At 42.6% G+C, this 26,542-nt stretch overlaps 1 protein-coding gene across 1 annotated transcript in view; it reads right to left on the bottom strand.

Moving 5' to 3' along the window:
- Positions 1–1,770: 1,770 nt before the first annotated feature.
- Positions 1,771–26,542, bottom strand: part of CALB1 (calbindin 1) — a 99,053-nt gene continuing 74,281 nt past the window's right edge. Inside the window, exons 6-11 of the mRNA XM_063924077.1 lie at positions 24,758–24,835; positions 19,157–19,212; positions 7,853–7,892; positions 7,710–7,763; positions 6,010–6,081; positions 1,771–5,515 (exon numbers count right to left, since the gene is read on the bottom strand). Coding sequence (XP_063780147.1) covers positions 5,402–5,515; positions 6,010–6,081; positions 7,710–7,763; positions 7,853–7,892; positions 19,157–19,212; positions 24,758–24,835 — 414 coding nt within the window. The 3' untranslated portion in view covers positions 1,771–5,401. The remainder of the gene's footprint in view (positions 5,516–6,009; positions 6,082–7,709; positions 7,764–7,852; positions 7,893–19,156; positions 19,213–24,757; positions 24,836–26,542) is intronic.

Below are 26,542 nucleotides of genomic sequence, written 5' to 3' on the forward strand. Positions count from 1 at the left end.
ACAGGACCTGCACCTTTTATTTTATTTTATTTTGTTTAGGTGTAATCTTTAAATCTTATTGGGGGAGCTGTATCAAACCCTGGAGAGAAATAAAGTTGAAAGAGATTAAGTACCAATCATTCCTAACTGTAATTTTTCAAACACAGCCTTTAAAATGGCCAAAGACAGAAGCTGACCGGTTGCTACTCTCTCCACTTTACCTCACTCCTGGGTGGGAAGAGACATCGCCGTCCATCATCACGATGATAATCGCAGATGTGCTTACATATGCAATTAGCATTGTGAAGGACAGCTCTTCTGATAAGTACTGTCCTTCGCGATCCCCGGCGGCTCCCGTGACTTCCGGGTTTCGGCCCCCGAAGTCATTCTGCGCATGGACAGAGTGACGGGGTGGCTGCAGGCAGAGGCGTCACTCACCTCTGTGACACCCGGTGCGGCAGCGAGGATAGAGGGGGCAGGGCTTAAATAGAGGGGCGGGGCTTCACAGGCGGAACCCGTTTTTAGACCATTGCAGGCACGCAAAGGGGGCGGGGCTTTGCAGAGGGGCGGGGCTTCACATCCCGACACCCGTGTTTTTTTTCCACTGGGGAGTGTGGGTCCTGTGGGAGGTGAGGGCTGACTCCCGGGAGGTGCTGTCCCTGCAGTGCTGGCTCCTACACAGTGACAGGAGCCGAGTGCTGCACATAATATAACAGTGCAGCACTCGGCTTCTGTCACTCTGCAGGAGCCGGCATTTTGGTGTCACCCCTCGGCGGGTCACACCCGGGAGCGGGCCGCACCCCCCGCACCCCCCTTGTGACGCCACTGGCTGCAGGGCATGCTGGGAGGAATCCGATTAGATCCCTCACACCAGCGCTGCATAGAGAAGCCTATAGGTGGTGCTGACCTGGCGGCTGGGGGTTGGTACATACGGAAAATGTGGTAAACAGGGAATTACCGCATTTTCCATTTAGTACATCCCGCCCCAGTGCTTGAATTAAATGAAATAATTTCTGAAATTAATAAAAATAAATCTGTGAACACTAATCCAGAGTATGGAAGCTACCTTTAAATCTTTTATGAATTTATAATAACAGTAGGTAAGTTCCGGTGGATTGTTCTGTAGAAAAAAAAGCATTGGCTTTAATTAGAGATGTGTGGTTTAGTTCTTCAGAAATCTGAACCCACCCGAATTTAGTGGATCCGGACGAACCAAAACCAGACCCGAATCTTTGGAGAAGATCCCAACTGAACTAAGTCCTGGTTCAAATCTTCCTGTGGTTCAGAATTTGGGTTTTAAATCTGAAATTTGGGTTTTGGATTCAGTTTGGATTGCAAAAATAACATGAATTTAGCTGTTTTTATAAAAAATAAATTAAAAAAATCATAATAATCCGGATCCAAAATCAAAACCAGTGAGGCGGTTTATGTAAAACCAAAACCCTCCAACAAATTAAAACCAAAAGCAGTAAAAATAGGCCGGAGCACATCTCTAGTTTTAATCAGTTTTGTATATAGTACAGATTTTATTTATTTCAGAAATGAGTGATAGCGCTCCTATTCAAGTATATTTACATTTGTAAATTACTTGTATAAAGATGATGATGAAATAGGCATCTCACTAGCACTACTTCTCTGCTACCCAAACCTCGGGTCTAGAGCTCATTTCCATGATTATAGAAAGGACAAAACAATATAGAAATAAAATAGACATTGGTACTTTCTCCTGGTCACTCAAATACAAGAACACAGACATATGACATAAGAACAGCAATGAGCACATGACACGGATTTTGTGCATTGAAATTTAATTTCAGGATACAGAGGACATGGTGTAAAACATCGGTTCCGCTAGGATAATTGTTACAACCTGCAGATCAATGCAAATCACAGAGAAAATTGATTCATGTAACTCAACTGCACATTGTGTGTGAGATGCATTTACACAGTATCTTTATTAATGGGACTGTACATGCCTAATGTGAATTAGTGTTAATGAAATTATTTTTCCCCCTATGCTCCCGTACACAAACTCCCGAAGCCCGGGAACACTGGGAGCTGCCATATTTCATTTAACATCAGTTATTATAATACAGTCAGCTCTTCTGTTGGCACATACACTTTCATGGTTTAATATCCCACTGGCCAAAACGTATAATAGGATTCTAATACATTCTGCCTGCTAATCTAAGTGATGCTGTGTGAGTACTGGTCCTGCTTTAGCAGACAGGGTGGCGGCACTATTCTTCTTTCAAACACTTTCAACATGCAGAACCTTAAACTGTTTCTAACTGAAAATCTAAAGTTTGTTACAAGCATGATAGACACAGTTGTAAAATATATTCTCTGGTAATATACTAAAATAGCCCCGTATGCATGTTGATTATCTCTTTTATGTATCCTATATTCCCCATAATGTATTGGCTATAATGTCCGCGTGACTCTTTCAACAGTTGCAATGAGACAATTATATTTTTATAACAATAATATGACCTGTAAAATCACAGGTATAAATTGGGCTAACTATACCCATATTCATTTTGTAAGTTTAATGGGGACACCATATATAATGCTTCTCATTTACTAAACACTCATTTTCCAAATTGTGTCTTCATATTTAAAAATATTTTAGGATTTTATGAGCACCCAGGAGCTTTACATGGCTGTCACTGGTCTGTCTGAACTCTAATGGCTATTCTAAAGCCTCTATCCATCAGTAGCAAGACAGGCAGAGTAAGCAAGCACACGCCTGGCAAAATCTGGGTGAAGGCTTTGTCATCCTTTCATTCTTCCTTATAATGGTCAGTAATGGACCGTACCCAGGGCCAGTGTAAAGGTGCTGGGTGCTCCTCCTCAGGAGTGATGTGTCCCTGTGTGGAGCAAGTGGGAGGGGTCACAGGCAGAGGGGCAGAATGTCTGTCTCAGTTCTGTGTATGACACTGCCGGTGTCCTGTGTCGGCGAAGGCTGGAATTGCGGCACTATTACATCACCAGGCCACAATCAGTGGTAGGGTACGTGTTAAGTAGCTTACTGGCTGTATTCATGCCACCTCTTCCCTACTAATAAAGTGGGTGTATTTTATTTGAATCCACATGGTCGGAGGAGCTCAGTGTGGGGGACCGCAGGGAAAGATGTGACTACTAAAGGGGAAATGTATCTAACCTTCTAAAGAAAAAAGTGAAGAAGTCTCTGCAAGCCTTTCTATTCCTACAGTACTTTAATAATGTCAGCTGCATTCTGAGCAAAAGTGACTAAGAGCAGAGTGGGCTGGCATCCTAGCGTCTCTTCCAACCAGGGCTAAACTACAGTAGCTGCATCAGTGTTTGGGACATATGCTCTAAGCTGCAGGGAGTGCTGGCACAGATATATTCTCACCCTATTCATCACTTTACCCCTGTTCAAGGGTGTCCCCACAACTCACCTAATACACCTGTCCATGCATTCTCATTATAAGTAATATCAAACCTTCTAAAGAGGACAGGTGGAGAAGTCACTCAGACTCAGAAGGGCACTTAGGTTCGGGTACATCAGCCCTGCCTCAAACATTCTACACATACAGAAAAATTACAGTACCTGCAATGGTTTCAGAGACCCCCACCTCAAAATCGAGGCAAACAGAATATATCTAAGAATACAAGAACATATGCCTCTATGTTATTTTTAATCATGGTGTTATAAGCATATTCACTGGGTATTTGCTTAAAATTTCAGCAAAAGAAAGTGAAATTGGAGATTTACTATCCCAAGTATAAATTATTAGGAGCAGATAATAATCTCTATTAAGGGTGGAATTCAATTAGCCCCGTTAAGTTAACTGGGGTGAAAAAGGGGGGTAGCCTTGGGCTTTATATCCTGGGGCTATTCAAATCCAGACCCTTTTTCACCCAGTCCCCTTTTTAACTCCCTTTAACTTTACGTGTCAACACGTGTTAATGGGTGTTAACACACAGAATCCGAGAAAGGTTCACAGATCTATGAGATAACAGGTTCACGGCACCCATTATCCTGCTAGTTATCAGGATTTTTTTCCGCGTCTGTTCAGATGCGAAAAGAAATCCCTGATAAGTGCAGTGTTATCGGCTGACTTTGGGGACTAACTGTATAGTCTCGGGGGATCAATTAGCCGGCTGTAAATCACTGCAACTGAATTCCCCCCTAATTTGTAGTGATTACATTATTTGTTAATTGCCTTCGAAAGAAAGGGCAAGTCAACCTGGAGCAAAAGAAGATAAAAAAGGAAGAAGCACAAAACCCCCCCAGTATTATCTATATCGTTCTGTTTGCAACTGGGATACAAGACAAGAAGTGTATATATTTTACAGTTCATTTTTACAGCGCTCGCTCAGCGTTATTAATACTGTATATTGCATACAATAATAAGGTAGGTGCTGTTTTGTCTTAAAAATTCCATATATCTTTTCAAAAAATGTACATTATTAGGACGGACTTAATTTTTAGAACCTTTAGTCTCAAAGACTGGGAACAGATGTTTAAGGGGTCTGATTACAGTAAGGTGATACATTGGCCTAATTCAGGTGCTTACTTGGAAGCAGCAGTGTTGTACTATATTGCAGCAGGAGGCGTCTGATATAAGTAGATGCCTCCTGCTTGCATTAGTGATCACGTGTATGATTTCCTTGAGTGACCCATGGGTTCACGCAAGCTGGCTGCCGCAGTTCCTACAAAGAGGCCAGGAAATCTCCATCTTCCGGCGGTGATCTTGGCCTCGGCATCCCCCCAAAGGGGAGGCCATTGACCCCTATGCCCAAACAGCTGCAGATTGTAAATCTACTGCCTCAGATCCGTTGGATCCGCTACATAATAAATCAGTGTAATGGTTCGACTGTGCCGGGCATAAGTATTGCCTCGTATCCAGCCTATTTGAAAATCAGACCTTAAATTTACCATCTTGTACTTAAAGGTATTTGCTGATAAGATAAAACTGACATCGTCCCCTAATAACCTTGAATAATGACAGTAGTATCTTTGCAACATCTTGTGATCAGCCTCACAGCCTTTGACGGGTAGGGCACGCTGGGCCTTGTGGTCCAACAACAATATAAGAACCGTGGTTTGCCTCTACTTCCAGGGATTGCTAACATATACCTGTTTTGTTTTCATATAACCTGTTACTTGCAAATAAAAAATATATGTTAGCGCATAGTCCCCCTTTATGTCTTTTCACAAATATACATTCCATCTCTAACAAAGACATTCTCTGTTTTTACTCCCTTTATAGTTACAAAAACTGTACATTACAAACAGTATAGAAACAAACCAAATTAAAAAGGAAAAAAAAAAGTTGCAGCACATTCTGGCTAATATTCTATATGCAATTAGATTTACAGATAAAAAAGTACTAAGAGACTATTTTTATCTAGAGCCCATTGGATACAGTTAGTGGAAGATAGAGTGAGTTGTTTAGTTTTCATCGGCACAAAGGACTAGAGCCAACTCCGTTCTGTACAGCTTTCCTCCGTCTGATAAGGCCATGATGCTTTTCTTGTATGTTGGAATGCTGTTAATGTCTAGATCCTATTTAAAGAAAGATAAAACCTTGTAATCCAATTTTGGTACTCATGTGAAAATCTCCAGATCTTTGTAAACTGTTGCAGCTTAGTTTTTATATTGTTATTTCGTGTTACAGCAGTTTAATACTTTCTTAAGCTTTATAAAAGCAACTCTGGCTCTGGATTTACACACTTATTGGGGGACATGTACTATGCAGTGAAAAGAGTGGAGAAGTGAGCCAGTGGAGAAGTTGCCCATGGCAACCAATCAGCTGCTCTGTATACTTGCAAATTATAAATGTTATTTCACTGCTGATTGGTTGCCATGGGCAACTTCACCACTGGCTCCCTTGTCCACTTTTATGGCTGCTTAATACATCTCCCCTATGGCTTGGTAGACTTCACATGTTTGCAACATTTACAGTGCTCTATCTTTATCTTTCATTTTACATTATCAAGATTTCTAAAATCTAATTTAAAACCAAATTATCCCTTCCAAAAATAAAGTCACAGATTTACCTTTTTATTCTTTTCGCAGAGATCTTTCAGCAAGGCGTCCAATTCATTTTCATCTATATAGCCACTGCCATCCTGCATGATAAACGGAAAGTCATCAAGGCAAAGATGTGCATTTAAATGTGCTTGGAATCTCGGCTTCGTGAAAATGAGCTCCGTAAATACATTTTACTGACTAATTTCTTTATTTGTTTTTTTGTGAACTCAGAAGTTTTATGGAGTTCTCTTATTTTCGTGAAGTCTGGACCTTGCGACAATCAATGAGCTGATACTAAATGAGTCAGCATTTCATTATAAGCATTGTCCTAACGACAGAGATTAATTATGGCTGACTAGTGGTAATGAAAGGAAACTGCAGTGAAACCTAGAAATAATTCCATTTGCACTAATACAAAAACTGTTGTCAAAACCTTTATAAACAGATCTCTTTGCTGCAGATAGGACCTCATTTAGCTTGGATCGCTACTGAGACAGAAATTGCGATTTTCTAAATCCTGCTTCTGCTAAAAATCGCATGTGAAGAGCTGCCCAGAAAGATAAAAGACGCCCACTGATGCAATCGCAAAATTGTGATGCATAAGCAGAAATTCAGTATAATTGACAATTGCGGTCGCACTGGCGCCATGCTTTTAGTCCATTGCAAATGACGTCAGATACACGCCCCGAATACGGACATGATCTGCCTGCGTTTTTCCAACTACTGCCTACAAACACCATATTAACACCCACAAACGGTCACTTTCTGTAATTCCAACTGTGACCGCTATTAAGTCTTCGCACATGCGCAATGCATTCACAGCGCAGTCTGACGATAATTGCCCGATTTGCAATTCTGCAGCTGAAGCTGAATAAGGCCCATAGTTATAGTTCCAGGCATTGTGAGAGGATATGACCTAAATTAATAACTTTCCATCCCATGTGCTGGTGCCCATCTAACATCCTCTGTTGTTTCATTGTTACTTGTGTTTGATAAACATAATGTATATTATAAAAATTAATGACATTACTGGAAAAATCCTGTAATTGCGTCTCACTGGAAACTGGTGCCCCAACTAATAAAATAAAATCTTTGTTTCTACTGTAGTCAAGGTTATTTAGCTTGAAATATGTGATAATTGAAGAGAGAGATAAAGTGGGGAAGTAGCCCATAGTAACTAATCCATTCCCAACTGTCATTTTATAGACTGTGGTAGAAAAAATTGCGAAACAAAACTCTTTTGAAGGTTTGATACATCTATCCCTAAATCTAATATATCAGTTAATTCAAGATATAAATACTTTTTTTCATATTCGCAATGTCTATCTGTGGAACATTAAAGGCAGATTCAATTCAGCGTTTGGTCCCACCAAATGGTGCTGCTATGCAGATTTACTGCTTCAGTGCCACCCGGACGCCCCATGCAGCCCCGCCCATTCTGTATGACATCATATGCTTAGGGGGCGGTGCCAGCACAGGTTGCTACGGAGTCCTGTTTTGCTGCTTGTGATTATTTATACATAAATTTACACCCAGACCTGTGCAGAACCCAAACTAGCCTCAACTACTTCTAAAGTCTTTGTGTAATATCATTTAATAGCGCTACAAATAAGAAGACTGGTGTGCAAAACGAAACAAAACGCACAACTCATTCCCAATAAAATTAGACTCTACATACTGTAATGAATGAAAGGGAAAGCTTTATAGATAAAAAGAATACACATACCTTGTCATATAATTCAAAGGCCTGATTAAATTCTTTGCCACACATCTTGACTCCCTAAAATAATAACAGCAATGGTAAAATATATTGCAGCCATTAGACTCTAATGAAATATTAATACGGACTGTAAGAAATGCGGCTCCTACCTGGAATTTCAGTAGAAAGTTTTCTTGCACTGGCAGTAATCTTTGGAAGAAGAAAAGTGACAATGTTATCTAGTGCACAAAATGCAACCAATATTTACACAGCGGGGGGAGGGTGGGGGGAATATACACTGGCGTATCTATAATGGGTGCAGTGTGTGCGGTGCACACAGGACCCTAGGTCTCCCGTAATCGTCACCGCCACTGCTAGCGCACTGAGCGCTAGAGATTCTGGCACAGTGCCAGAGTCTACAGCGCATGTGCAGGACTCCGGAAAAATGGTGCGGCGGCCATTTTTTGGAGTCCTGCGCATGCGCAGAGACTCTGGCACTGTGCCAGAGTCTCAATGCTGAGAGCGCTAGCAGTCCTGCAACCCATAGCTAAAATCCGCCACTGGTTACATTTGATAATAATTTATTAATTGTTTCAATAATCAGGTGGTTGGCTTTGTCCATACATTGAGGACAATAAATTCCATTCATGCATCAAAATTGTTGAATACAATAAATCTACTATTTATTATGTGGCTGTTCTGTACATAAGACCTGAATCCTGATTTGAAAGTAAAGCAAACAAAAACAAGTAACTATCCTCCTGGGCAAAACCATGTTAAACTGTAGGTGGGACTGATGTAAAATGTGCAGAGATTTAGATTTGGGTGGGATGTGTTCAACTGCAAAACTGTGTTTGAAAAATTACAGTAAAGCCCCGTATACACGGGGGAGACGTGTGCTGAGTGATCTAGCACAGACCGCTAAGCACACATCTCTCCCCCGCTCAGCACAGCGCGATGAGTGCTGAGAGAGAGGTGGGGGCGGGGGAGGGGGGGGCGCTCATTTCCCCCAGCGCTGAAATGAGTGATCTCACTAGATTTGCCATGCATGCATTACAAATCTAGAGCCGGCGATAGCGACGCGCAGCTGTCGCCGACACCTTACACACGGAGAGATCCGTGCTTAATTTCAAAACAATTTAGTCAGATTGCTTAGAATTTAAGCATGGATCTCTCCGTGTGTACCCCCTTAAGGGGCTGATTGGTTAGTTTGTTATTTCTCTCCAAGCTTTGATACATCACCCCCTCAGTTAGGTAAATACACCTTACTATCCTGGGTCTATGCTTGTCCCATTCCAAGTGCAAGTCAATAATGTACGAAAATCTTTATATGGGTTTATGCATACGCAAATGTTTATCTTCCACAAAACAAAAAAAGAAAAGAAAAAAATACAATTGTAAATTAGTATTTTAATCAATAAAATGTATAGTTTCTAGAGATGAGCGGGTTTGGGTTTACTCGGTTTTACCCGGATTTACTCGGTTCTCAAAACGGCATGTTATTGGCTCACAGACGTCACGGGTTTTGGATAGCCAATAAGAAAAATCCGGATAAAACCGAAGTGGCGTTAATTCTGGCGTTACATCCGAACCCGCTCATCTCTAATAGTTTCTGCTAATAACTTTGCCCACCAGGGGATAGTCATCGTCTCACATATAGCTACAAACAAAATAAACCTTATTCTGGGATTGCGGGAGAGACATTAGGTACTTTTTGATTAACAGCGACATAATAATGCTGAAAGAATCGCCCTCTCCGATTTCTACTCTGCTGATTATCTGGAGGCTCATTGTAAAAAGAGCACAATGTTTCAGAAAGAATAGGTGGTTGTACTGTATACCTCAAATCACAGGAAGCATAGTTTCTCCCCAATCAAATCATATGATATTTTATCTCTGAAAATAGAATTTTACTTTGAAGACTCTTCTCTGTAATTATAGCTATTTTACATTGACAATATGTTGTTGTTTAAGAAGTAGCAATTACTGTAAATTAAAGTTGTTGAAAACAGACTATGTGGGGAATTCAATTAGCCATTGTAAAATTACTGCTGCTAATTGATCCCCCGGGGGCTATCCAATTACCCCCCGAAAGCCAGCACTATCGGGGATTTCTTTTCACCTGCCCAGAGGTAGGCGAAAAAATTCCCTGATAACTGACCTGTTTTTGCGACTACCACCGTGAAAACAATGGACTACAATTGAATTGGCCGGTTACGACAATCAGGCGGAAAATTAACGGGCACAATTGAATTCCTCCATTATACAGTTAATGAAACTTATCCCAAATCAAATTCTTAGTAGGAATCGTGTTAATTTACAAACAATTATTTTACTGTCTTATGTATGAAATTGAGCATTTACCTTTCTGCACCAGACCACGCAACTTATGGGCCCTCATTCCGTGTTGTTCGCTCGCTGCCGTTTTTCGCAGCGCAGCGATCAGGTGAAAAAAAACGGCATTTATGCGCATGCGCATGGTACGCAATGCGCATACGCTAAGTACTTTCACACAAAAGTTTGCAGTTTTACAGAAGCTCGAGCGACGTTTTTCGGTTGCTCAAGTGTTCGTAGTATGATTGACAGGAAGTGGGTGTTTCTGGGCGGCAACTCAGCTTTTTTAAGGAGTGTGGTAAAAAACGCAGGCGTGCCAGGTAAAAACGCAGGAGTGGCTGGAGAAACGGGGGAGTGGCTGGCCGAACGCAGGGTGTGTTTGTGACGTCAAACCAGGAACTAAACAGACTGCAGTCATCGCAAGATAGGAGTAGGTCTGGAGCTACTCAGAAACGGCATGACATTTTTACTGTGCAGTTCTGCTAACCTTTCGTTCGCACTTCTGCTAAGCTAAGATACACTCCCTGAGGGCGGCGGCCTAGCGTTTGCATTGCTGCTAAAAGCAACTAGCGAGCGATCAACTCGGAATGAGGGCCATTGAGCGATCCACCGCCAAGCTGCCCGACAGCAGATACGGCCGACGAGCGACCCGGCGGCGGGGGGTGGGTGGGGGGTTGGCCAGTGACGGGGGGAGTGAAGTTTCTACACTCCCCCCCGTCACCCGGCTCCATAGAAGTGCAGGCAAATATGTATGAGATTGTCCATATTGGTCTGCATGCACAGCCGACGGGGCACCAGCGATGAACGAGCGCGGGGCCGCGCATCGTTCATCGCTGGTGCCTCCACACTGAAAGATATGAATGGTATCTTGTTCATTAATGAACGAGATCGTTCATATCTTTCACTAATATCGCACAGTGTGTAGGGCCCATTACTTCTGTCAAGTAATCTTGATCTCTGAAATAACCCGTTATTTTTTTTCTTTGCTGTGGCTAATTTATTGTATTAGTTATTGAACAGACAGCTGAGAAGTGATGGAGTACGGCATATGTGAGAGCCAAATACTTATTAGACTGCAACACCTAAACGTACAGTCACCGACCATTTATGATACAGAAAGACGATACAGTTAAACAGCACTTGCAAGTGCTGTATTTCACTTGATGGTTATAAGTCACAAAACCTATTATATTCAGTACTGTACAGGCACTTTTACATACTGGCTATATCTGTTAGTCTGAATGTATAAGAACACATTTTCTTGAACTTGTATTTCAGGTTAAATATTCATGTGCCACTGCTCCGGATTTTGCCTATGGCATGTTCTGCTACAGCAGATGGGGAAGAGGAACACCTGAATGGAATCTAACAAGGAAATATATCATATTCCTAGTGGATGTAAACAGGAGATCTGGGCAAGGATCCTGCAATTACATTTCGTAGCCGCAAACAATTATAAAAACCACACACACAAATGTTTCCATTAATTAAGTGACATTATAATCAAAGGCACAAGTAATAGTTCTTTATGCTCCCTATTATGTTCTGACTATATTGTATGCAATCATTAAATGCCATGGTGACCATAACATGTATCCACATAATGGAACACTGAAATCAATATATCATTTTGACAGTGTTTAAAATGTAATTTCCAATATTGGATTTACAACAATTTGTTTCTTGAAAATGTACAAAAAGTTGTATTATGATTAATGTAAAATTCTTCCTGTGTAGTATTTTTGCTAGTCTGTTATAAAGTTCACACATTTTTTGGTTTATGACCAACTTCTGTCCAGTAAGCTGGACCGCTTAAACGCCTTGAATTCGTAAATGGTAACCATCACTCCCGGTTGTTAACCATATACACACGCACACATATATACATATATTTATCTTAATATAGGAAATAGGGGGGCACCAATATTTATCTTGCCTCTGGGCAACTGGGACGAACTTACGCCACTGGGTCCACACGAGACCCAGAAGGGAGCTGTACATAAGGAACAGGTCTTTTGCATTCTTCGTGGTCCTCGCGTTTTTCCTATTGGGAGTAGCACACTATGCAGTAATTTTATTGGATTTTAATGTCTATATAATTTTTGTTTTAGTTTCTTTTATTGATGTATTTTATGAATCGCTCTATGTCATTAAATATGTGTATTGCATTGATCTGCTCTTCTCATATGTGACCAATAAGTGCTACATATTTTATTGTTCTGTCCAGTAAGAACTTGTTATTAGTGAGAGCTGCAACTAATACTACATAAGTAATTGCTGAAGAAGCATGTTTTGCAGGTAACCCAGCAGGTGCACAGGTGTATTAATTACTCACTGACACATTTTAAAAGGTCCACAGGTGGGCTATTCATTTCACTTGTGATTCTGTGAGGAGACCGGCAAAACATGCACTGTGTGGGGTCCTGAGGACCGAGTTTGCAGACCTATGTCCTAGAGCACAGGTTCTCAAACTCGGTCCTCAGGACCCCACACAGTGCATGTTTTGCAGGTCTCCTCACAGAATCACAAGTGAAATAATTAACTCCACCTGTGGACCTTTTAAAATGTGTCAGTGAGTAATTAATACACCTGGGCACTTGCTGGGTTACCTGCAAAACATGCACTGTGTGGGGTCCTGAGGACCGAGTTTGAGAACCACTGTCCTAGAGCAAACAAGCCCTTCCGGCAACTGATCTCCAGTGCAAATTCACCTGCTCAGGTGAGAGTATGACAGTAGTTTATCGCCATTCCACCAGTAGTTATGACCCAGTTCAATTAAGCCAAGAAGGAAAACTGAAGCCCTCTAGCTTTCAACTGTAGCCAAATTAACAAAAAATATCCATTGTCCTGTGCTCCGTCACCTTCACAAGCTGACCCTCTCGCACTGACCTCATTACAGCCCTGTCACTAACCTACTCCTGCGGCTTAGCCTTGTCCCACAAATAAGCTAACGTCTGCCCCTCTCTTCATGCTTAGATGAGACATCTAGTAGGGATGGCATGCAGGGAAAAATGTGACATACAGTGGGCAACAGGAAGGAGCTAACACAGTAGATTGAAAGGCACCGTGCTCCAATAATATCAGGGAGGAGCCCAAGAAGCACCTTAGGCTAGCAGTCAGCGGCAAGCAATGACCGTACTCATTATAAAAGCTGTCATGACACTAAAGTCCAGTAATCTGGTGCAATTACAGAGCCATAGAATTTGTCGTCAGATAAGAACCACTTAGCCCATCTAGTCTGCCCTAATTAGTTGCAGCTAGTTTTTATTAAGGCACAAATTACTATAACAAAGCAAATCCTAGCTTATCTGGCTTAATAACACATGTGGGGGAACCTAATTTAATGTAGCACTGCAATATCACTCTCAGCATCACTAAATAAATTGGGGATTAAGGATGAGATTTAGCAAACCTACTTAAGAGTAACAGTGATATACCAGCGCTACATATAAAATTAATAATGTGTGATGGACATTTAAAGGTATAACAAGTATGTCTTAAAATCACAATATATATATAGAATAATAAGTAAAACATATATCACGTATATGTGCCACAGTCATGTCAAAGAATAAAGGTTTCTATAACTAGTGCATATGACTACTGGCCTGGCTCCTCTATAGAGTATTGGATTTGGATTAGGACTCTCTCCAAATATGTGTCCATTAAAGTCCAATAATAGCAGGGATATACGTGGTGCAGCCAAGGCGGCTTACCCCGTTTCTTTGCAGCATCGGCACCGAAGATACAGTAGTTTTGCCATTGACTATAAAGAAAATGGTCTGACAACAGCTACAACTTGCAGTGCATCTCCCACTGACATCCTGGACATGATGCTAGGGGATGCCAGGGGGGCCGGAGTGGCACACAGTGGGAGTTGGTGTGGTCTCCTGAGCTTCTCTGAGGACCAGGAACAGAGGGCAAGAATAACAGTATACAAGGGGAGGAGGAGGAGAAGGGGATACTAAGGTAACCCAGCAAATGCAGGGAACTCTTACTAGTATTTTCTATAAAATGATAGATACTGTATAATATTTAAGTTGCTGTTGGCTACACCTGCACCTCCACTTGTCCTCTTTAGGAGGTTGGATAAATATCTAAAGGGAAGATGCGTAAATGGAGTATAATTACTAGGAATTCGCATATGAGTTATAGGGCCTAATTCTAGTTTGCAAGTAAAGCATAAAAAGGCAAGTAACTGTGCACCTGGGCAAAACTATGCATGTGGGGCAGATGTAACATATACAGAGAAATTTAGATACGGGTCGGGTATTTTCAAACTGAAATCTAAACTGCAGTGTAAAAATAACGCTGTCTGACATTTGTGGGCTACATGTAAAAGCAGCCAGTATTTACCCTGCACAGAAAATATGTAACTGTATTTGCTCCCCTTGCATTGCAACATGGTTTGTTCCAGATACAAAGTTACTTTCTTTTTGTGCTTTACTTCCAAATGAGAATCAGGCCCATAGGCAGAGTTTGGACCAGCTGCAGCAAATGGTTATCCAAACAAGGTAATAAAACACAAAGATCAATCTTAATGATTATAAGGATTCAATAGCTTGCAATGCGAAGTTGAATCATTCAGTTCATTAACCAAATATATAAGATATATGCAAGAAAAATAATTGTGATGTATTGCAACCTGAACCTATTCTACAAAGATTTGTGGGTGAATGGCTGATGAAAACATAGAACCATTTTAGAAATATTAGCGACACCCTCGTTCATGCAGAATGGAAATCATGTCCTAGGTTTGACCCAAGAGCTTACTAACATTGTTGAATTTGTGCTCACTGTAAAAGTATACAACCCACTAAATATTTTAGTCACCCTTTTAAATGTCAATGTATAAACTTACCAATGAATGTTGTATTCTAACTACAGTTTATCTCTCATTTACAGTAGTAATTATTATATCAATGTTCAGCATTTTGTTAGAACGCAAAAGAGGGAGGAAAGACGGAGCACTCATGTAAACAAGTCCATAACGTTTATTATATTACTGACGCAGAGGGGACAATTACATTTTCTTGGGTGCCGGTAAGTAAAGGCGCCCGTCTGAACAATTTAATTGTTTTGCAGATCGGTAGGGAGGGGAGGGTGCGGTGCGGGCAGACACACACACACACACACACACACACACACACACACACACACACACACAAAGTCAATCCCGGGTATCTCGGGAATCCCGGGATTGACTATTTTTCAATCTCGATACCCCGGATTGAAAAAATGGCCCGGGATTGGCCTCCCTACTTATGAGCATTAAAAAACTAATAATTTATTCCCCCCACAGTATAGCACAATTTACATTTCAAATTAACTAGAGCTGTACAATGTACCTCCTAAGGCCTTAATTCAAATATGGCCCCGTCATTTGTGCATATACAATTACTTATTGCAAACTGAAATATAAGAATGGTCACAGTCTGTGGTGATGTTCATATACTGTAGTTGTATTGCTAGAATTGTTTATTGAAACCCCAAATAGGTGTCTCCACAAAACTGATCAGCCTTGAAAACAATGTAATTGTCGTCGTCAATGCTAAGAAACATTAGAGCTATATTAATATTGATGTACAGTGGAATATATATATATATATATATATAAACACTGCTCAAAAAAATAAAGGGAACACTTAAACAACACAATGTAACTCCAAGTCAATCACACTTCTGTGAAATCAAACTGTCCACTTAGGAAGCAACACTGATTGACAATCAATTTCACATGCTGTTGTGCAAATGGAATAGACAACAGGTGTGAATTATAGGCAATTAGCAAGACACCCCCAATAAAGGTGTTGTTCTGCAGGTGGTGACCACAGACCACTTCTCAGCTCCTATGCTTTCTGGCTGATGTTTTGGTCACTTTTGAAAGCTGGTGGTGCTTTCACTCTAGTGGTAGCATGAGACGGAGTCTACAACCCACACAAGTGGCTCAGGTAGTGCAGCTCATCCAGGATGACACATCAATGCGAGCTGTGGCAAGAAGGTTTGCTGTGTCTGTCAGCGTAGTGTCCAGAGCATTGAGGCGCTACCAGGAGACAGGCCAGTACATCAGGAGACGTGGAGGAGGCCAACAACCCAGCAGCAGGACCGCTACTTCCGCCTTTGTGCAAGGAGGAACAGGAGGAGCACTGCCAGAGCCCTGCAAAATGACCTCCAGCAAGCCACAAATGTGCATGTGTCTACTCAAACGATCAGAAACAGACTCCATGAGGGTGGTATGAGGGCCCGACGTCCACAGGTGGGGGTTGTGCTTACAGCCCAACACCGTGCAGGCAGGGCCGGATTAAGCCTTCAGGGGGCCTGGGGTACTTTAGATAGGGGGGCCCTCTTATCAAAACTACCTTCCCCCCTGGTTATGTCCATTGTGTGTGTGCCTGCTCCTCCCACTACAGCAATTTGCTGTACCCACATCCAGAGCCAGATTTAGACCATCAGTGTAGGTCCCCCCTCCCTCAACTGCATGCAATTTCACACACACACACACACACACACACACACACACACACACACACACACACACACACACACACACGCACACACTGCCCCCATAGCTGCACACACACTGCCTTACTGACATGGACTCCTCTTACTGACAGATACCACTTACTGACATGTCACAGACACATCTTACTGATACAAACACTGACACACACACTTAATGACACAGACACCGCTTACTGACACAAACACACTTACTGACAGACACCCTTACTGACACAGACAAACACTTACACCTTACTTACACACCACTTATTGGCATATGCATACTGAGAGCCACCCCTTAGTGATACAGATACAAGTTACTGATACAAACATTTACTGACACCCCTTACTGACACAAACACTTACTGAAATACACACTTAGTGACACAGATTCCACTTACTGACAGATATCCCTTACTGACACTATTTACTGGCACATTATATCATACATATTTACAGACACACCTTACTGACACAGAGAAAACTTACTAACACAGATGCCCCTTACTGACACACACAACACATTTATTCACAGATACGACTGACTGACTGACTGTCTCTGACAGTCTCACATAGACACCACTTATTGACTGATACCTCTTACTGACACACAAACCTACTGACATGCACACACACACTTACTGACACAAATACACACACTGACACAAACACACTTACTAACATACACACTTCATGGCATACATTCACACAGAAGATGACATAGCCTTCATGATATATTCCCCCACATCCCACTGCTGCACAGTGCACACTGAAACACATGCTACTGGTATCACTGTGCGGGATTGGCACTCGCCTTTCCAAAGTCCAGATTTCTTTACTTGTTTGACCTCTGCCACTTTTAATCAGCTGCAGTCAGAGGTCTGTTCATTCTCTGCTTCAATCCGCTTGGTCCGTCTCTCTTCAGATAGACGTGGGAGGAGGTGTGGTCTGCTACTGGCTGCTACTGCTGTACACTGTACAGTAGCTGCGTAACCCTTTGTGCTGCCACTCAGCGACGCAGCGTGACTTCAGTGTGCAAGACAGCAGGGGGCGGTTGTGTCAGAGGCAGAACAGCCTGTGACCCCCTGTGACCCCCCCCTTAATCCGGCTCTGCGTGCAGGACGTTTGGCATTTGCCAGAGAACACCAAGATTGGCAAATTCGCCACTGGCGCCCTGTGCTCTTCACAGATGAAAGCAGGTTCTCACTGAGCACATGTGACAGATGTGACAGAGTCTGGAGACGCCAAGGAGAACGTTCTGCTGCCTACAACATCCTCCAGCATGACCGGTTTGGCAGTTGGTAAGTAATGGTGTGGGGTGGCATTTCTTTTGGGGGCCGCACAGCCCTCCATGTGCTCGCCAGAGGTAGCCTGACTGCCATTAGGTACTGAGATGAGATCCTCAGACCCCTTGTAAGACCATATGCTGGTGCGGTAGGCCCTGGGTTCCTCCTAATGCAAGACAATGCTAGACCTCATGTGGCTGGAGTGTGTCAGCAGTTCCTGCAAGACGAAGGCATTGATGCTATGGACTGGCCCGCCCGTTCCCCAGACCTGAATCCAATTGAGCACATCTGGGACATCATGTCTTGCTCCATCCACCAATTCCACGTTGCGCCACAGACTGTCCAGGAGTTGGCGGATGCTTTAGTCCAGGTCTGGGAGGAGATCCCTCAGGAGACCATCCGCCACCTCATCAGGAGCATGCCCAGGTGTTGTAGGGAGGTCATACAGGCACGTGGAGGCCACACACACTACGGAGCCTCATTTTGACTTGATTTAAGGACATTGGCCCTCATTCCGAGTTGTTCGCTCGCTAGCTACTTTTAGCAGAAATGCAAACACAAAGCCGGAGTGTATCTTAGCATAGCAGAATTGCTAATGAAAGATTAGCAATTGCTAACGAAAGATTAGCAATTCTGCTAATATTAGCAGAATTGCTAACGAAAGCCATTTCCTTGCAGTTTCTGAGTAGCTCCAGACCTACTCCTAGATTGCGATCACCTCAGTCCGTTTAGTTCCTGGTTTGACGTCACAAACACGCCCAGCGTCCGAACAGCCACTCCCCCGTTTCTCCAGACACTCCTGCGTTTTTACCTGGCACGCCTGCGTTTTTTAGCACATTCCCTGAAAATGGCCAGTTTCCGCCCAGAAACACCCACTTCCTGTCAATCAGCAGAGCGATTGAAAAGCTTCGTTCGCCTGTGAGTAAAATAGCATAGCTTTGTGTAAGTTTGCTTAGCGCGTGCGCACTGAGATGCATACGCATGCGCAGAACTGCCGGATTTTAGCCTATTAGCAATTCTGCTAAAATTAGCAGCGAGCGAACAACTCGGAATGAGGGCCATTACATCAAAGTTGGATCGGCCTGTAGTGTGTTTTTCCACTTTAATTTTGAGTGTGACTCCAAATTACAGACCTCCATGGGTTAATAAATGTGATTTCCATTGATAATTTTTGTGTGATTTTGTTGTCAGCACATTCAACTATGTAAGGAACAAAGTATTTAATAAGAATATTTCATTCATTCAGATCTAGGATGTGTTATTTTAGTGTTCCCTTTATTTTTTTGAGCAGTGTATATATATATATATATATATATCTATGATGAATTTTAGATTTACAGCTTGTTTTCTTACCTTGCCATCTCTGTAAGTCCCAATTTTCCATCATTATTTGTATCAAACATTCTGAGCTGCAAATGACAGAAAATCTTGTATAAATAACGTTATTTTAATTATACGGCAGGCAATACTGATTTTTTTTGCTTATACGTGTTGAAATAACTGTATAAATCTCTGAACCCTTTATACCCTTGTTTTAGAGATGTCTAGACATGATCATCCGCCATTGGGACCCTGTCAGCCTGACCTGAATGAACTCATACACTCGGACAGAGGTACAGTGTGTTCATGCAGCGTATCTAATCAACAATTTTAATTAGATAGGGTGTATTTATTTACCTGCAGATCTGTATGATGTATTCCATATCATTTGGAGAAAAAAATATAAAAAAAAATGTCCACTAAGGCACCCGAGACATGGATGCATTTCATGTTACTCCACCCGTTTCCAGACTTCACCTACCATGATTGGAGCTTCTTACTGTATATGCAGCTCAGTCTCAGTGATTTGTGAATAGTTTCTCATTGTCAAGTCTATGTTTAAGACTATATAATTGTGGGACGCATGCATGAGTTATAAGGTATGTGCATTTATATAAAAATGGCAAGATAACATAAACGATGAAATACAAAAACCGTGACACAAATAATATAAACAACCCCAATGTCTCCTCTATCCCATGACTAATGTAAGGCAATATTAAGCAAGCAGCAGCCGTTTTCCCCATCACATGCTACTGTGTGCCGGGGAAGCAGTGGGTCCTGGAAGGCTTCTGCTGCTGAGTGTAGAGGGGGGAGTGATTGCACTTATCATGCCCCCCCTTCCCGTATCTGACTATGGCTGAGGGGCACATGGCACCCGCTGTGCAGTTCGGCACCATGTTACGGGTCCCTGAGGACTGGAGTTGGTAAACACTGGTCTAAGGGGACTTTATCAAAGTCAGAAAGCCTCAGGGATGGACTGGGGCTTTGATTCAGCCCTTGCATCTCTTTGTAAATGCACATGTGAAAAATGGGTGTGGCCCTGTTGTCTGCATGCTGGCTGTGTAGAGCACCAGGAGGCGCAGCTGCTCGGCCAGGCTTTCAGACCGCACTGGTTCATTAGACCATTCTTTCTTCTGGCATTTGCCATTATGTACATATACAGTTGTAAATCTAACCCAGCAAAAGTAGACGCAGGCTGATTTTACTTGAGGTAGTTCCAAGAAAATGGAGCTTAGCTTTGTATGTACGGGGCACTTACATAGGCAGATATGTATAATAGAAATGTACTGCCTGCAGGGGATGATTTTCTCAATTCAATGAACATTGTTATCACATAGTAGCCTCAATTATTTACATTTATTTCTGGTTCTGACGTTTTAGTGAGCTTTATGGATACTGGGTCTCTGGGTATAAGATATTATACCTGAATATTTTACATGTACCTCACGTACATCCTTAGGTACAGTATGATAGCTCATACTTCCTTTTCTCTAGAAAACTTTTACCAGTTATTAATCCCTATTCTACGGGTGTAAAATAACAGGAACAAGAGATTCTACTGAACTTCTTTCCTTCGTGTCAGTGCTGCTGGCATTTGCTGCAACCTTAATATTAAGCCCATCTTCAGTTTCTGACTTCAGTGTGAATAGGTGCATTGTGGAGAAGCCAATGCCACACTTGGCTAGATTCCGACATGCAGTGTCTTTGAACAACAGTTGCTTTTGAACACACATCTCTGCCACAGGAGAGGGCGACACACTTCTGAATAGTACTTAGAATAAAAACTTCAGACTATCAAGAAATGAAGGAGAGGCGGGCCGCCTTGGAGCAAAGCCCCATTGTACTGAGCGGCTCCAGACTGCTCATGTTTATGCAAAGCAGTATGTCTGGCGGCTGATAAACCACTTCATTGTAACAACAGCTGGAATGAAAGGCAGGATATCGTACAGCGGAACAGTGCGGATGATCTTACCGAGTCGGATTTGAAACTCTATACCTTTGCACCAGAATAATATTTTCACTTCTTGTGTGAATACGCCAGCACCTTCCTAATTAAATTTATTGAATTTACAATATATTAGGTGTTGGGTAAGTAGGTCTTTGACATACCCAAAAAGTGAATGGGTATTATGTTTTATATGGCACTGCTGCACTGAGAGGACCTAGGCTGGCGCATTCTCAAGTGAACCTTTCTTTTTAAATTACATGCATTCTTACTCATTAAGAATTAGGACACTTAATAATAGCAGAGCGTACCTTTCAGAGCAGAATATCAGAGGAGATAATGACTTTGCCTTTGCAGCATAAAGCTTCAGCAAAGGGAGGGAGAAAAAATGAATACGTCTCTCTACACCTATTAACTACTAGTAGTTGGCAACTCGGCTCACTTCTAAATCTATACCTGCGATACTATTATTAAGTCCGGTTGCACTTAATATTTCATATCAGCTGCACAATGAGGTTGATTTAATGAACAGATTAAACGGCTGTGTCAGCTCGAATTTTTTATATTTTATCCCCGCACTATTTAGTCACCCGGCAGTTAATCAAAAATATATCTACACACTTGGGCTCACCAGAGGCTATTTATGAAGCCCAAAGGTGCCAAAGCGCAGCGGGTCACCTTGCTGAGGTTGCCGCAGAAGACTGTGGCGGTTTATTTATTAACAGTTTCGTAGAAAGCGCAGCAAATTCCATTGTGTTTTACAATTGGAAACAGTGATAACATAAAGCAAAACAATTGCAAACAATAGTGGGAAAAAAACAAGAGTGGGTAATAACAGACAGTTATAGAGGTAGGAAGGCCCTGCTCATAAGTATAGGGAAATAGGAATGGATAAACAAGGATAAGTGTTATCTATTGCATAAAGGTCCACCAGATTGCAAAGGTTCTTGGTGGGCTGTATGATATGGTCACACAGCAATGTTGGCCTAGGGTCAGGAGGATGGGAAGTTGAAGAACGAAAAAATATGTGAGGATGTGAGTGAACTCTATAGTAGGGAAGTAATTGGATAGGAAAGTTAATGAAGTTTATGAGGGCGGTTTTGGAATTTGATAAGCTTGCCTGAAGAGGTGAGTTTTCAAGGAAAGCTTGAAGGTTAGGAGACTAGAGGAGAGTGTTATTGTGCATGGGAGGGCATTCCACAGAGTGGATGCAGCCCAAAGAAAGTCCTGCAATTGTGCATGGAGCAAAGGGTGGTATTCAGGTGACCGAAGGTCACATGACCTCCACAAACATTCCGCCCCCTCACTATCCCAACGGTCGGCGTGCCGACCAACAGGGACTATTTCCACGACACCCATAGAGTGGGAATAGAACCCGTGGCGTGCACTCGCCCCTCCCTTCCCCGTCGGGATCCCGGCGACGGTATGCTGCCAGGATCCTAGCGTCGGCTGAACGGCAGTCTCCTGACCGTCGGTCAGCCATACTACACCCTGGCAGCAAATAATGAGTGTGGATGAACAACGTATAACTATATACTGCAAAAAGCAAAGATGTCGGGTTGGGAGACATTTTGAGATAAGCGAAGAGATATATGTTGGTGTAGTTTGGTTAAACGCCTTGTGTGTGAGTAAAAGTTTTTTATATTGAATACGGTACAATACAGGTTACCAATGGAGGGACTGACAGAGTGGAGTAACTGCATTTTGTTGCCAATTTTAGCCTTTTGCACCACCTGGCTGAAGGAAATGGCACAACAAGGGCATTTGCATGGTCGGAAAAGGCACACTGTCATGCCTAGTTTTGCAGAGCAATAAAAAAAAAATTAGATTTCAGAATCAGCATTCAATGGCAAGTCCCATGTCACGGTCCAGCATCAGTGGCGAGTACACCATGGCTTGCTGCAGAGCAGGCTAGGTGGTACCAGGCAGGAGCCGTCCTATCCCCTATTGCAGGTGTTGGCAGGGCAGCAACAGTAGGTGTCTCCATTGCCTTTGGGAGTTCCGCCTCTGGTAGGGGAACTGGAGGGAAGCCCTATTAATGCTATCTGAAGATAGCGTTATTATCACAGGGCTCCCTCCGGTACTTTTTAATAATTTCATTTTAGTAATTTTGGGCAGATCACATTTCATTACAAGTATGCGATCTGGAATGCGAATTTAAAAGCGGGTGGTCTTCAGTATGCCGACTGACGGGATCCCGGCGCACAGTATACCGGCGCCAGGATCCCGACAGCCGGCATACCGACACTTATTCTCCCTCGTGGGGGTCCACGACCCCCCTGGAGGGAGAATAAAATAGCGTCACCGTGCCCGTAGCGTGGCGAGCGCAGCGAGCCTGCAAGGGGCTCATTTGCGCTCGCCACACTGTCGGTAAGCCGGCGGCCGGGCTCCCGGCGCCGGTATGCTGGTCGCCGGGAGCCCGACCGCCGGCATATCGTAGTGAACCCTTAAAAGCTTGTAGGAGAATTTAGCTAATTTTCCTCCAATTGCCCTTTAGTACATTCAGGTGATACTAAAATAATGTGAAAAATAATACAGGTTGAGTCTCCCTTATCCAAAATGCTTGGGACCAGAGGTATTTTGGATATGGGATTTTTCCGTATTTTGGAATAATTGCATACCATAATGAGATATCATGGTGATGGGACCTAAGTCTAAGCACAGAATGCATTTATGTTACATATACACCTTATACACACAGCAGGAAGGTCATTATAGCCAATATTTTTCATAACTTTGTGCATTAAACAAAGTGTGTCTACATTCACACAATTCATTTATGTTTCATATACACCTTATACACACAGCCTGAAAGTCATTTAATACAATATTTTGTATAACTTTGTGCATTAAACAAAGTGTGTCTACATTCACACAATTCATTTATGTTTCATATACACCTTGGGGGTAATTCTGAGTTGATCGCAGCAGCAAGTTTGTTAGCAGTTGGGCAAAACCATGTGCACTGCAGGGGGGGCAGATATAACATTTACAGAGAGAGCTAGATTTGGGTGGGTTATTTTGTTTCTGTGCAGGGTAAATAATGGCTGCTTTATTTTTACACTGCAATTTAGATTTCAGTTTGAATACACCCCACCCAAATCTAACTCTCTCTGCACATGTTATATCTGTCCCCCCTGCAGTGCACATGGTTTTGCCCAACTGCTAACAAATTTGCTGCTGCGATCAACTCAGAATTAGGCCCATTATACACACAGCCTTAAGGTCATTTAATACAATATGTATAATAACTGTGTGTATTAAACAAAGTTTGTGTACATTGAGCCATCAAAAAACAAAGGTTTCACTATCTCACTCTCACTCAGAAAAGTCCGTATTTCTGAATATTCCGTATTTCGGATATTTGGATATGGGATACTCAACCTGTATTGTTAAGAATGCCCCAAATGGAGATTCTGCAAAGATCTGTCCAACTCAGAATCAGATGGAGAAATTCAGAAATGCATAAATTCACTTCTGTGTATGCACTATTTGATTAAACTATTTGCGTCCATATAAAGTGATCCGTCTAAGTCAGCCCCACAATGTGCAACAAACTCAGTTATGTCCATAGTTCCCTGTAAATGAACAGGCTGAATCTTGCTCTACGCACTGTATATAAGTGATGACAGATTTTCATTTTTCTAAGATATTTGAATTTAAATTAACTCTAAGATCATCCTTACCATTGTTTGTGTGTATTCGTCCAGTTTTGCTTCTTCGTATGGTTTGTTCGCCTTTTTTAACAAGTCTTTAAGAAAACTCTATCAGGACAAGAAATAAGAAGGGAAAAGTAAGCGCTCTCTAGTGCAGAACTGACACAGATGATCTGTTACCCACTGGTGATTAGGTCACATTTTGGGGTGGCATACCATAGTACTGCCGGAATCCCGACAGCCAGCATACCGACAACTATTTTCCCTCTTGGGTGTCCACGACACCCCCGGAGGGAGAACAAATAGCGTAGCGCGCCACATTGCCTGCAGCATGGCGAACACAGCGAGCCCGCAAGGGGCTCTTTTGCGCTCGCCCCGCTGCCGGTATACCAATGGTCGGGATCCCGAGCGCAGGCATACCATAGTACACCCCACATTTTGCACTGGAAAACATCCAGGGAACAGAAGACATATTACAATATATCTATGCAAAGACTTGGCTGGTCAAGTGGCTTCGGGACATACCCAATAAGTTAGACCAATTATATTAAACATGATAAACCAGCCCGACAAACTTAGCACAAGACAAATGAGAATAGCTGAAAAGGCAACAACTAACTCAAACGGGTGTGGTTCATTAGGTCGACCTGAGTTAGATCGGCCACGTTTGGTCGACATGCGTTAGGTCGACATGATCACTAGGTCGACATGGTCATTAGGTCGACATGTACTAGGTCGACATGGGAAAAGATTGACATGAGTTTTTTTTACTTTTTTTGTTGTCGTTTTCTTCGAAACTGTAGTCCACGTGGATCGTTAAGTATGAAAAAGGTAAAAAAATGAAAAAATTGTGAAAACCGTTTTCCATGTTGACCTAGTACATGTCGACCTAATGACCATGTTAACCTAGTGATCATGTCGACCTAATGCATGTCGATCAAACGTGGTCGACCCAATGTATGTCGACCTAACTCATGTCGACCTAATGACCACCATCCAACTCACCCATATCTAAGTGTCATTTTTTAAAATGTGCTCTTGGTAATTGAAAAGATTTTGGTTACTGACTGAGCTCTCTATGAGAAAAATAGCAGCTTAGAAACCAGCTGAATCTACGCGATGTGGTTACTATCCCAGCAGTCGGGATCCCAGCGGTCAGTATACCAACGTCGGGATCCTGACTGCCACAATGCCACCAGGGGGCCCAGGGCTATAAATAATTTAAATGTGAAGAGAGCGCTATTAAATCATAAGCATATAATTTTAATATTAATAAAAATAAGTAACACAATTGATTTGTAGACACGTTAAATAAATATATATATATTCATAAAAGTCCCGTGTATAGTCACTGGTGCAGGACCCACCACAGTAATGGAATGTATTAGTCCACATTCGATTATAAGGCTGATATAGGAAGGAGCTGGAGCTGTTGCGCTTATGTTACCACCTCAAACTCACCACTCAGAGTCAGCTGCATTTCTAGAGAGGAGGGGACCCGTGTGCAGACTCCGTGTGTGGGCCCCCTCCTCCCTGTAGCCGTCACCGCTGCTGCTAGCGCCCTCAGCGCTGAGACTCTGGCACAGTGCCAAAGTCTACAGCGCATGCGCAGGACTCTGAAAAATGGCCTCCGCGCCATTTTTCCGGAGTCCTGCGCATGCGCTGTTAACTCTGGCACTGTGCCAGAGTCTCTAGCGTTCAGTGCGCTAGCAGCGGCGGTGACGGCTATGGGAGATGAGGGGGCCCACACACAGTTGCCGATGGATGCCAGAAAGGTAAGTATAGAAGAAATGCGTGCAGTGTGTGCGGTGTTGG

Source organism: Pseudophryne corroboree, chromosome 5, assembly GCF_028390025.1.
Source record: "Pseudophryne corroboree isolate aPseCor3 chromosome 5, aPseCor3.hap2, whole genome shotgun sequence".
Classification (NCBI taxonomy): domain Eukaryota; kingdom Metazoa; phylum Chordata; class Amphibia; order Anura; family Myobatrachidae; genus Pseudophryne; species Pseudophryne corroboree.